The sequence below is a fragment of the Pecten maximus genome, chromosome 7, assembly GCF_902652985.1.
Source record: "Pecten maximus chromosome 7, xPecMax1.1, whole genome shotgun sequence".
Taxonomy (NCBI): Eukaryota; Metazoa; Mollusca; class Bivalvia; order Pectinida; family Pectinidae; genus Pecten; species Pecten maximus.
Window position 1 is genome coordinate 6,422,145 of NC_047021.1, and position 12,364 is coordinate 6,434,508.

Genomic DNA, 12,364 nt, shown 5'->3' on the forward strand with positions numbered 1-12,364 from the left:
CCCTATTTGGTCAGTGTCCACTCAGCCCTATTTGGTCAGTGTCCACTCAGCCCTATTTGGTCAGTATCCACTCTGCCCTGTTTGGTCAGTATCCACTCTGCCCTATTTGGTCAGTATCCACTCTGCCCTATTTGGTCAGTACCCACTTGGCCCTGTTTAGTCTGTATCCACTCGCCCCTGTTTAGTCAGTATCCACTTGACCCTTTTTGGTCAGTATCCACTCTGCCCTGTTTAGTCTGTATCCACTCTGCCCTATTTGGTCAGTATCCACTCTGCCCTGTTTAGTCAGTATCCACTCTGCCCTATTTGGTCAGTATCCACTCTGCCCTGTTTAGTCAGTATCCACTCTGTCCTGTTTAGTCAGTATCCACTCGCCCCTGTTTAGTCAGTATCCACTCTGCCCTATTTGGTCAGTATCCACTCTGCCCTGTTTAGTCAGTATCCACTTGGCCCTGTTTAGTTAGTGTCCACTTGGTCCTGTTTGGTCAGTATCCACTTGACCCTGTTTGGTCAGTATCCACTCGGTCCTGTTTGGTCAGTATCCACTCTGCCCTGTTTGGTCAGTATCCACTCTGCCCTGTTTAGTCTGTATCCACTTGGCCCTGTTTAGTCAGTATCCGTTTCAAAGGGAACGATGACAATGGATGTCAAGGATGTTTGATCATGGTGACCTTAATATTGTACATTCTGATACATAATTAGTCAATTCCAAGGTCTCAACACCAGATCCAATGTCTAACCAGAGGCGCTGTTCCTTGCCCCTACTTACATACATGCGAGTACAAGTGAATCTAAGGAAAGACAACTCTGGGTAAAGATTGCTCAAGGTCTACAATTTAAACTCTTTTCTTATTTTTTCCAAGTCAGGCAATACTTCCAAGTTTTGTACTGCTGAAGAAAGCTTCCTTCATACAAACAACAACAAAAATCAAAAGGATAACATAAATACATTTTTTATTGATATAACATTTGATAGATTTAAATACTTGTTGGATTTCGTTTGGATTTCCATCAGGATTAAACACTGAGAACTCTAGAGCATGGCGCTTTGTCAAACCGATGTATGTATACAGTATGTATAAAATAAAGAATCAACAGAACAAACTGAAATGATATATATGTATAATATTGCAATGTTCCCCACCACCTCAAAATGAAGATTGGTACAATATCATTATTTAAACAAATACACATACTCTACACATAACTAGCTTTGATGATTTTAATCTTTAAACATGAAATTTGATTTGACAGGTAGTAGGGTGAGTAATGGACACATTAGAATTAAAAAATTGTATTTATAATGGTATACCAAAGTGTGTACCATCCTACTTCATAATGATATACTAAAGTGTGTACCATCCTATTTTATAATGGTATACCAAGCTGTCTACCATCCTACTTTATAATGGTATACCAAACTGTCTACCATCCTACTTTATAATGGTATACCAAAGTGTCTACCATCCTACTTTATAATGGTATACCAAAGTGTGTACCATCCTACTTTATAATGATATACCAAGCTGTCTACCATCCTATTTTATAATGGTATACCAAGCTGTCTACCATCCTACTTTATAATGGTATACCAAAGTGTGTACCATCCTACTTTATAATGGTATACCAAGCTGTCTACCATCCTACTTTATAATGGTATACCAAACTGTCTACCATCCTACTTTATAATGGTATACCAAAGTGTGTACCATCCTACTTTATAATGGTATACCAAAGTGTGTACCATCCTACTTTATAATGGTATACCAAGCTGTGTACCATCCTACTTTATAATGATATACCAAGATGTCTACCATCCTACTTTATAATGGTATACATGTACCTAACTGTCTACCATCCTACTTTATAAGGGTATACCAAGCTGTCTATCATCCTACTTTATAATGGTATACCAAACTCTCTACCATCCTACTTTATAATGGTATACCAAACTGTCTACCATCCTACTTTATAATGGTATACCAAACTGTGTTACCATCCTACTTTATAATGGTATACCAAGCTGTCTACCATCCTATTTTATAATGGTATACCAAGCTGTCTACCATCCTATTTTATAATGGAATACCAAACTGTCTACCATCCTACTTTATAATGAATGTTAATGACAGACACCTCAGAGATAAAGGGAGATAAATCATATACACAAATTGATATTGACATATGTTAAAAACTCCATCTTTGTTAGAGATAACATTTTCATACCAGAATGAACTTGAAGGCAATACATTTTAAATCATTTACAGCAGTATGACCGTGGTCCTCTATATATATCTCTACAGGGGATGATATCTACCAACGATACCACATGATTTTAAAGCCATTCATACACTCTTATGTACTACAACTATAATCCAAGTTAAGTTGGCTATAAGAACATGTTAAATTAAAAAATGTTATGATTTGAAAAATGAAAAATCCACCGTCACCATATCTCAGAATCAAACTTATGATGTCATGGAAAGTGCAGATTTTAAAGCTATTTTACTTCCATATGAAAATATACATATATATACATGTAATTCAATACACATATTTGGAATTATGCACATTCATTATGCAAGAGAAAAAAACAAATAAATGGAATGGAAATTACTGTATGAACACAATATATTTAAAATCAATATAACACAAACTGACAGTACAGTCTGAATTTGATAACAAAAAACAAATTTAAAAAAGGTAAAATATATTAGAAATAAAACTTGGATACATAAATAATGTGTCCACCTTCTAATAAATAATCACAATACATGATTTAATGAAATTCAACAAAAGTCAACAATATGCAACCCACAAAACTGTTACTGGTAATTATTGTTTATAGAAAATGGTAGGAGAGGCAGAATTTTAAATGTATATATATTTAACTTGAAAGGTTGTAAATGATTTGAAATCAGCTCATCTGCAGACACAAGAAGTACAATTCAGAAGTGTTATAAAAAACTTCTTATGGGTATATGTAGTAACAAAATGTGCAGGGAGATATAAATAGGCTTCCACAAATAGCCTTGGTACAGTATGTGTAATGAATTATAAGGTGTGACATCCCTCTCTGTAATCTGTATAGGGTGTGACAACCCTCTCTGTAATCTGTATAGGGTGTGACATCCCTCTCTGTAATCTGTATAGGGTGTGACATCCCTCTCTGTAATCTGTATAGGGTGTGACATCCCTCTCTGTAATCTGTATAGGGTGTGACATCCCTCTCTGTAATCTGTATAGGGTGTGACATCCCTCTCTGTAATCTGTATAAGGTGTGACCTCCCTCTCTGTAATCTGTATAGGGTGTGACATCCCTCTCTGTAATCTGTATAGGGTGTGACCTCCCTCCCTGTAATCTGTATAGGGTGTGACATCCCTCTCTGTAATCTGTATAGGGTGTGACATCCCTCTCTGTAATCTGTATAGGGTGTGACATCCCTCTCTGTAATCTGTATAGGGTGTGACATCCCTCTCTGTAATCTGTATAGGGTGTGACATCCCTCTCTGTAATCTGTATAGGGTGTGACATCCCTCTCTGTAATCTGTATAGGGTGTGACATCCCTCTCTGTAATCTGTATAGGGTGTGACATCCCTCTCTGTAATCTGTATAGGGTGTGACATCCCTCTCTGTAATCTGTATAGGGTGTGACATCCCTCTCTGTAATCTGTATAGGGTGTGACATCCCTCTCTGTAATCTGTATAGGGTGTGACATCCCTCTCTGTAATCTGTATAGGGTGTGACATCCCTCTCTGTAATCTGTATAGGGTGTGACATCCCTCTCTGTAATCTGTATAGGGTGTGACATCCCTCTCTGTAATCTGTATAGGGTGTGACATCCCTCTCTGTAATCTGTATAGGGTGTGACATCCCTCTCTGTAATCTGTATAGGGTGTGACATCCCTCTCTGTAATCTGTATAGGGTGTGACATCCCTCTCTGTAATCTGTATAGGGTGTGACATCCCTCTCTGTAATCTGTATAGGGTGTGACATCCCTCTCTGTAATCTGTATAGGGTGTGACATCCCTCTCTGTAATCTGTATAGGGTGTGACATCCCTCTCTGTAATCTGTATAGGGTGTGACATCCCTCTCTGTAATCTGTATAGGGTGTGACATCCCTCTGTAATCTGTATAGGGTGTGACATCCCTTTCTGTAATCTGTATAGGGTGTGACATCCCTCTCTGTAATCTGTATAGGGTGTGACATCCCTCTCTGTATTCTGTATGGGGTGTGACGTCCCTCTCTGTAATCTGTATGGGGTGTGACATCCCTCTCTGTAATGTGTATAGGGTGTGACATCCCTCTCTGTAATCTGTATAGGGTGTGACATCCCTCTCTGTAATCTGTATAGGGTGTGACATCCCTCTCTGTAATCTGTATAGGGTGTGACATCCCTCTCTGTAATCTGTATGGGGTGTGACATCCCTCTCTGTAATCTGTATGGGGTGTGACATCCCTCTCTGTAATCTGTATAGGGTGTGACATCCCTCTCTGTAATCTGTATAGGGTGTGACATCCCTCTCTGTAATCTGTATAGGGTGTGACATCCCTCTCTGTAATCTGTATAGGGTGTGACATCCCTCTCTGTAATCTGTATAGGGTGTGACATCCCTCTCTGTAATCTGTATAGGGTGTGACATCCCTCTCTGTAATCTGTATAGGGTGTGACATCCCTCTCTGTAATCTGTATAGGGTGTGACATCCCTCTCTGTAATCTGTATAGGGTGTGACATCCCTCTCTGTAATCTGTATAGGGTGTGACATCCCTCTCTGTAATCTGTATAGGGTGTGACATCCCTCTCTGTAATCTGTATAGGGTGTGACATCCCTCTCTGTAATCTGTATAGGGTGTGACATCCCTCTCTGTAATCTGTATAGGGTGTGACATCCCTCTCTGTAATCTGTATAGGGTGTGACATCCCTCTCTTCAAGCCAGTATTTTTAGTGTACATGGTGTATTTTTAGTGTACATGGTGTATTTTTAGTGTACAGAGATTACAGACATACCTGTAGAGGTAGCAAGAACATGTACTGACATTTTAGACCTGGAGGGAGCTATGTTATTAAGTGTGATCGTAAGTGATTCATAGGTCATGATATACAGGAAATAAAGGAGATTCCGTCCAGGAGCTTAACGAATATGGAAACAAAATATTCACAGTACAGTATTTAGTACAGATTTCTGATCTGAAAACTTGGGATCTGCAATAACCATCAATACAATAAATACCAGTAACAAATAATGTCCAATTTGCAATGATAAATAAAATGAGATTCCATATTATATATATCTCATCATAAAATATGTTTACACGTAAATATTAATGCACAACCTCATTATATACCTGTAGCATGTAAAATTAATACAGAGACCATGTAGAGACAGATTCAAGGGGTTCCTACCTGTACATGATGAGGCTGTTAGCCATCACCCAAACATCTGGAATACTCGGGAATATATATATATGCCAATGGAATTTGGAATACTTCTAATTTGAAAAAAATAATAATAATTTTCACAACTGAAGATGGCTTATACTCAGCAACTACAAGTAATTTGCTACTGCCATCCGTTCATGCACACAACACCCTGACTTCCAGATCTGTACAATAAATCTCACACACACCACACCCTGACTTCCAGATCTGTACAATAAATCTCACACAGCACACCCCGACATACAGATCTATACAATAAATCTCACACAGCACACCCCGACATACAGATCTATACAATAAATCTCCCACAGCACACCCCGACATACAGATCTATACAATAAATCTCCCACAGCACACCCCGACATACAGATCTATACCATAAATCTCCCACAGCACACCCTGACATACAGATCTATACAATAAATCTCCCACAGCACACCCTGACATACAGATTAGTGTGCATTCTCTGTAAGCTCTTTAAATACTGCAAATTAAGCCATGTCAATTTTTAGTGGTGATTCTATAATAGATATTGAAACAGTAACGACAACTGACGTCAACCGAACTGTCATCATTAACATGTTCAGTTCCTCTTCATCTTATCATACACTGAAATTTTCTGTCCAATAGTCTGTCGAAGATAGAGTATATGGTTTTGTCAATAATTAAAAACTTGATGGAGAGCTTTCGTGATCCTTGGTGATTAAAATATCCAATAAGCATGGCTAATATTGATTTTTTTCCTCATCAACCAAAAGAGGGTTACGTACGACCTATCTCTGTGTAGGTGGAGACGAATCGGGACTATAATCATAGATCAATCTTAAATGGTTAGGGACTTGTTAACTTAATTATGTATAAATATTAATTAGAATTTATTATTAAAGATATGAATATTTTTCCTAATTTGTGCATTTTGTCTGATTGCAGTCCTATAAGATTTTTTGTTTTTATATTTTAATTCATTTTGATGAAATTTCTTCAATCCAGTTATGAGCAAAAATGACATGTTTAATAGAATTAGTACTATGTATACTGTACGTAGTATATTCATGGGGATATTTGGCAGGTAAGATATACATGTATATCAATATGTACCATGTAAATACTGAGATTGTAATTATTTCATCTGCAAACAAATATTGCACAAATAAATATAACAAAAACAAAAGCAATTAATATAAAAAAAAAATTGAACTGCCTTGATAATTCTTCATTTTCCAAAAAATGTTACAATTTGTATATGGAATGAAAAGTAAACCTGCCTATATATTGAGGAAAAAATATCACAACAGATCACAAAACCAGTTATAGGTATTATAGTAAATACTTAATAGCTTAATCCTTAAAGTCCTTTACATGAACCACCTGATTAAATTCACGGTTCAGTTGAGTACCTAATATATGTGTATATAACAATAATACAATATCTGGAGTAAGAGATACGTTGAAGAATAAGGACACCAGCTGAGGCTACAACCATTCCTGATTCTTAAATTAGTAAAGTGTTTAACACATTTTGTTATAACAATTATTAAGTGTGCAGATTAATCTTTTCCTGTTTAAAGGAAGCATCATAGGGACGTACACAACTACAACATCCTGAACTCACGAAATACACAGAATTTCCACAGGGACGTACACACTCAACTACAACATCCTGACCTCACTATATACACAGGCTTCCACAGGAACTTAAACACTCAACTACAACATCCTGACCTCACTATATACACAGGCTTCCACAGGAACTTAAACACTCAACTACAACATCCTGACCTCACTACGTACACACTCAACTACAACATCCTGACCTCACGAAATACACATTAGTACTCCTTGGAAATCTCTTCCTGTGGATTTAACAGGATCGTAGATAAATGACAGAAATGGTTCGATCACCCTTTTAGAGATGACATCATACACACTAACACATTTTATGCCTTTATATGGCCTTGTCATCACCAATAACTAAAACTGTACCACATTAATTCTACACAATCTCTTGTCATGTAATCTAAGATATTTTAGTTTAGCTGTGCAATTTCCAACACCGTTCATCAACATACACCATGCATCTTTATCTTGCATATCAACATCTCAGAAAGCTGATTACAAATATAAACATTTAGCTGTGATCACAGACAGCTGACCACAAATCCATAGCTGTTATATCAGACAGCTGACCACAAATCTATAGCTGTTATATCAGACAGCTGTCCAAAAATCTATAGCTGTTATATCAGACAGATGTCCACAAATCTATAGCTGTGATCTCAGACAGATGTCCACAAATCTATAGCTGTGATATCAGACAGCTGTCCACAAATCTATAGCTGTGATATCTGATGCAGACAGCTGTCCACAAATCTATAGCTGTGACCTCAGACAGCTGACCACAAATCTATAGCTGTGATATCAGACAGCTGTCCACAAATCTATAGCTGTGATCTCAGACAGCTGACCACAAATCTATAACTGTTATATCAGACAGCTGACCACAAATCTATAGCTGTGATATCAGACAGATGTCCACAAATCTATAGCTGTTATATCAGACAGCTGTCCACAAGTCTATAGCTGTGATCTCAGACAGCTGTCCACAAATCTATAGCTGTTATATCAGACAGCTGTCCACAAGTCTATAGCAGTGATATCAGACAGCTGTCCACAAATCTATAGCTGTGACCTCAGACAGCTGACCACAAATCTATAGCTGTGATATCAGACAGCTGTCCACAAATCTATAGCTGTGATCTCAGACAGCTGACCACAAATCTATAACTGTTATATCAGACAGCTGACCACAAATCTATAGCTGTGATATCAGACAGATGTCCACAAATCTATAGCTGTTATATCAGACAGCTGTCCACAAGTCTATAGCTGTGATCTCAGACAGCTGTTTACAAATATAGCATCCATAGCTGTGATATATTACTTGCTCCACACAACTTTCTGTTTTGATTGCTTCCCCAGTTGTTGAATTGTACCTGCCTTGTACATACCCAGCTTAATTCCAGTTTTTGCTCTGTTTTCATTGAAGTGTTTGACAGGAAATGGACTGAAAGGCTGTTGTTTTGTGGGTTTCGACACCATTGCCGACTTACTTTTCGAGTAATTTCCCAAATGTTCTGAAATCACTTGATTTGAAAGAACAGAGTCCTGAGAACTCTGAGACAAGCTTCTTTCTGATCCAGATCTTTTACTGTAACCAAAGCACCTTTCTGAAACAGAATCTGATGGACTTAACAAAGAACTAGAGTCCGAGTCTGAAGCTTGTCTCTTTGACTCTGGTGATTGAATCACAGAAGGGCTGTTCTCAGATGAATTTGCTCTCTCAATATCTAATTTTGACAGCTTGGTTCCTCCATTTTGACTTGTATATTTATCTGTTGTGAACCACTTTTCTGTTAAGTCTTTAACAATACCTTTCTCATGATCCTCTAGTACTGGACTCACAGGAATATCACAGTTGGAAGGTAAACTTTGGTCTGTTGGAGGTGTTTTTTGGTTTACATTATTCCCACTCACAGACTGGCCACCTAGAGACTCTGTTACATCTCCAGCTAAATTACTGTCAGTATCTGGTGTACTGTGAGTCTCCACTGATGTATGTACCACTACATCACCATTGTCAGGACCAGCATCATCACCTTCCACCTCTAAGAATAAATCTTCTTGTTTAAGATGTTCTAAGCTTAAACGTTCAACATTTTTCCAGATCAGTGGAAACATTTTAAGGCTACCCTCATCAGGACTAGAAACACTGGAAACGTCGGAGACATTGGACGATTTGGATACAGAAATACTGGAATGTGGAGATGTGTTTCCTTCACAACTGTGAGATGCAGGCAGCCCATTTTCAAAGCTGCTTGACATTGATTCAATACCTTGTACACTTCCTTCAGTTGAAGCATGTCCAACATATTGATAAATACTAGTCAAGGTACCTTCAGCTGAAAGCCTAATATCACTGCTTACATTTGACTTCCTGTTTAATTCCTGGTCTGATAAATGTTTGCTTTCGTACCTTTTGAACTCGGTGATGCGTGTGATATCTCCCTCTGAGCCAGATTTATCTGTTAATTTCCCTGATGGTGGTAACAACACATCACTAGTGTTGGGTTCTATAGATATGGTCTGTGGATCACATGAAGATTTCTCTAGCCCTGTACTTTCTCGGTCTTTTGATTTTTCTGATGGTCGCCTTGGCCGTCGACTTGGTGACTTTTGTTTTTTAACTTCCTGTAGGAAATGATGTACAATGGTAGCCTGGGGATATGCAGTGGCTATCCTTGGACTTTCAGCGACCATTTTGTTTTTCCCTTCAACTGAACCTTTCCCCACAAATAGATGGTTGATGGCCTTCGGTGATTCTATTTTCGGAGTGATGAATTTTGTTTTTGCTTGTTGCTTGGCAGATGCAGCTGGAGAACAGTAAAAAGAAATAAAATCACTTAATATTTATTAGCATGTATTTCTTCTACAAACGGATTATCAATGATGACAATTAGCTACAAAATTTGTTAGAAAGTAACTACCTACATAGATTCCTAATAAATAAGTAAAAACAAAAAAATATGATGATATAATAAGGTTATATATAGACACAAATACACTAATAAGGCCTCATAACAAAACATACCTGGTACCTCAAAGATGGACTTGCATGTACATATAATAAAAAGAATGATATGGATGAAATATCTAATCAGCCTCCGTATGTAGGTAGAATACTCCATCCTCAGTGAATCTACCTGGGTAGTGAATCTGTGTGTCAGTATACAATAACCCACGACTAACTGCTAGGTACAGTGTAACAGGCTAAATACATTCTTCACATCCATATAAACTATGGGGGATATTTAATTGATGCTAAAAGGTTCTATACAGTTACTGTACTTCTATAGATAAAGGCAGCTACCCTTGATACAATCATGCTGCCTTTGAGCCAAACAGATTGTGTAACTATATTATGCTGGCTGTTGAGACCATACAGGTACATTAACAGTGCTGTATAGGCTAACAAATGTTGTACAGTATTGTAGGATAACATTTTGTAACATATTTTTGTACTTTTCCATAGAAGACATTTGTGATGACATCACTTAATTCCATGTTAATTGCCAGTTCCTTCACACACCCCTGTATAGTAGGACTCGTCCCACCTGTCATTGTTATGTTAGACTAAAGAGAGTGTTACCCTACCCACAGCTATTACTGTGTAATATGAAATGTCTGTTAAATTTGTACCTTCTTTCATGCTTTGGAGCTTTCAAATTATCTTGTAAGTGCATGCAAACTTGATTAGCCCATACAACTATAATATAACAATAACAATAACAACAATATTTTTTATTTATATCTGTGTTTCCAAAGCAACCATAAAAACAACAAAATTTGATACATTATGAAAGTTTCTTGTTATACAGAATTAAGCACCCTATCCATGACCCCTCCCCTTTCTGTATTCACCACCTCCCCTGGGTGTTATGAAGCACCCAACATATGACTCCTCTCTTGGGTGTTACATGTATGAAGCACCCTTCCTATGACCCCTCCCCTTCCTCCACTCGACTCCCACCCCTGGGTGTTATGAAGCACCCTACCAATGACTCCTCTCCCTCCCAAACTCAACTCCCACCCCTAGGTGTTATGAAGCACCATATCCATGACCCCTCCCCTTCCTCCACTCAACTCCCACCCCTGGGTGTTATGAAGCACCCTACCAATGACTCCTCTCCCTTCTTTATTCGATCCCTCCCCTGGTGTTATGAAGCACCCTCCCTATGACTCCCAGCCCTGGGTGTTATGAAGCACCCTACCTGACTCCCACCCCTGGGTGTTATGAAGCACCCTCCCTATGACTTCCACCCCTGGGTGTTATGAAGCACCCTCCCTATGACTCCTCTCCCTCCCCACTCGACTCCCACCCCTGGGTGTTATGAAGCACCCTCCCTATGACTTCCACCCCTGGGTGTTATGAAGCACCTTCCCCATGACTCCTCTCCCTCCCCACTAGACTCCTAGCCCTGGGTGTTATGAAGCACTGTGCCCACCTGCTAGTATGATGTGAGCCTGAGTCTGCCTGTGCTTCAGTCGGTGGTACTGTTTCTTGAGTGAGCTGATGTCGGTGGACATGCGTTCCAGGTACAGGTTACTATTGGTTAGAGCACTCGAGTCCATTCCAGCCCCATACGCACCAGGGCCCACGGAGGAAATGTCTGCATTTGGCCCCACCAAGTCCCCTTCTGATCCTGATTAACAAAGTATTAATTATTAAACATGCTGAAAACTAGGACACAAGTCAATAGATATGATACACTTGCATTCGATCTGACTTACAATATTGCCCATCTTAACTTTAAAAGGAAACCATGTTTTATTGTCTATTTCAAAAGAAGAAATTGTGCAGTGAATATCTTCCATCCATATTGGAGTTATGACATGTAAAAGTGAACCTCTTTGTATAGTACTTATCAGTGACCTTTTGATTTTCCTTGTCCAATTTGACCTGGTAGTATTCCTGTGAAACATGTAATGGCTTCAAGGTCTTCTTCATCAAGGTCATCTTCGTCACTTGGTAACACCATCCCCCCGACAACATTACCCTTCTTGGTACCTGCAGCACTGCTGAAGGGGCGAATATTGTACGTATACTTCTCTCGTAGTTCTGGTAGCTGCTGCATCGGGAACGGAGCGCATGAGTAGATGAACTGTCAAAGGAAAACATGAGCTAAAAAGTGTTCATTACATTGGAATGGAACATTGTTGGATTGTGAGGAATGGTAATGTACATCTGGTAATTTTGCCCCTTGATCGCCTTAAAAATTTTAAATTTTTCATTGTTCACACAGTTAGAATTACTTATAAAACTTAATAATTACAAGAATTACATTCATCTATGTATATA

The 12,364-nt window shown here is 38.6% G+C and overlaps 1 protein-coding gene across 3 annotated transcripts in view; it reads right to left on the minus strand.

Moving 5' to 3' along the window:
- Positions 1 to 937: 937 nt before the first annotated feature.
- LOC117331449 (TBC1 domain family member 30-like) overlaps positions 938 to 12,364 on the minus strand; it is an 84,143-nt gene continuing 72,716 nt past the window's right edge. For 2 of the 3 annotated variants that reach the window (XM_033890167.1, XM_033890168.1), the window contains 3 exons: positions 11,939 to 12,167; positions 11,511 to 11,708; positions 938 to 9,878 (listed from right to left, as the gene is read on the minus strand). In XM_033890167.1, coding sequence (XP_033746058.1) covers positions 8,386 to 9,878; positions 11,511 to 11,708; positions 11,939 to 12,167 — 1,920 coding nt within the window. In that variant the 3' untranslated portion in view covers positions 938 to 8,385. The remainder of the gene's footprint in view (positions 9,879 to 11,510; positions 11,709 to 11,938; positions 12,168 to 12,364) is intronic. The other variant, XR_004533551.1, reaches the window with a different exon arrangement.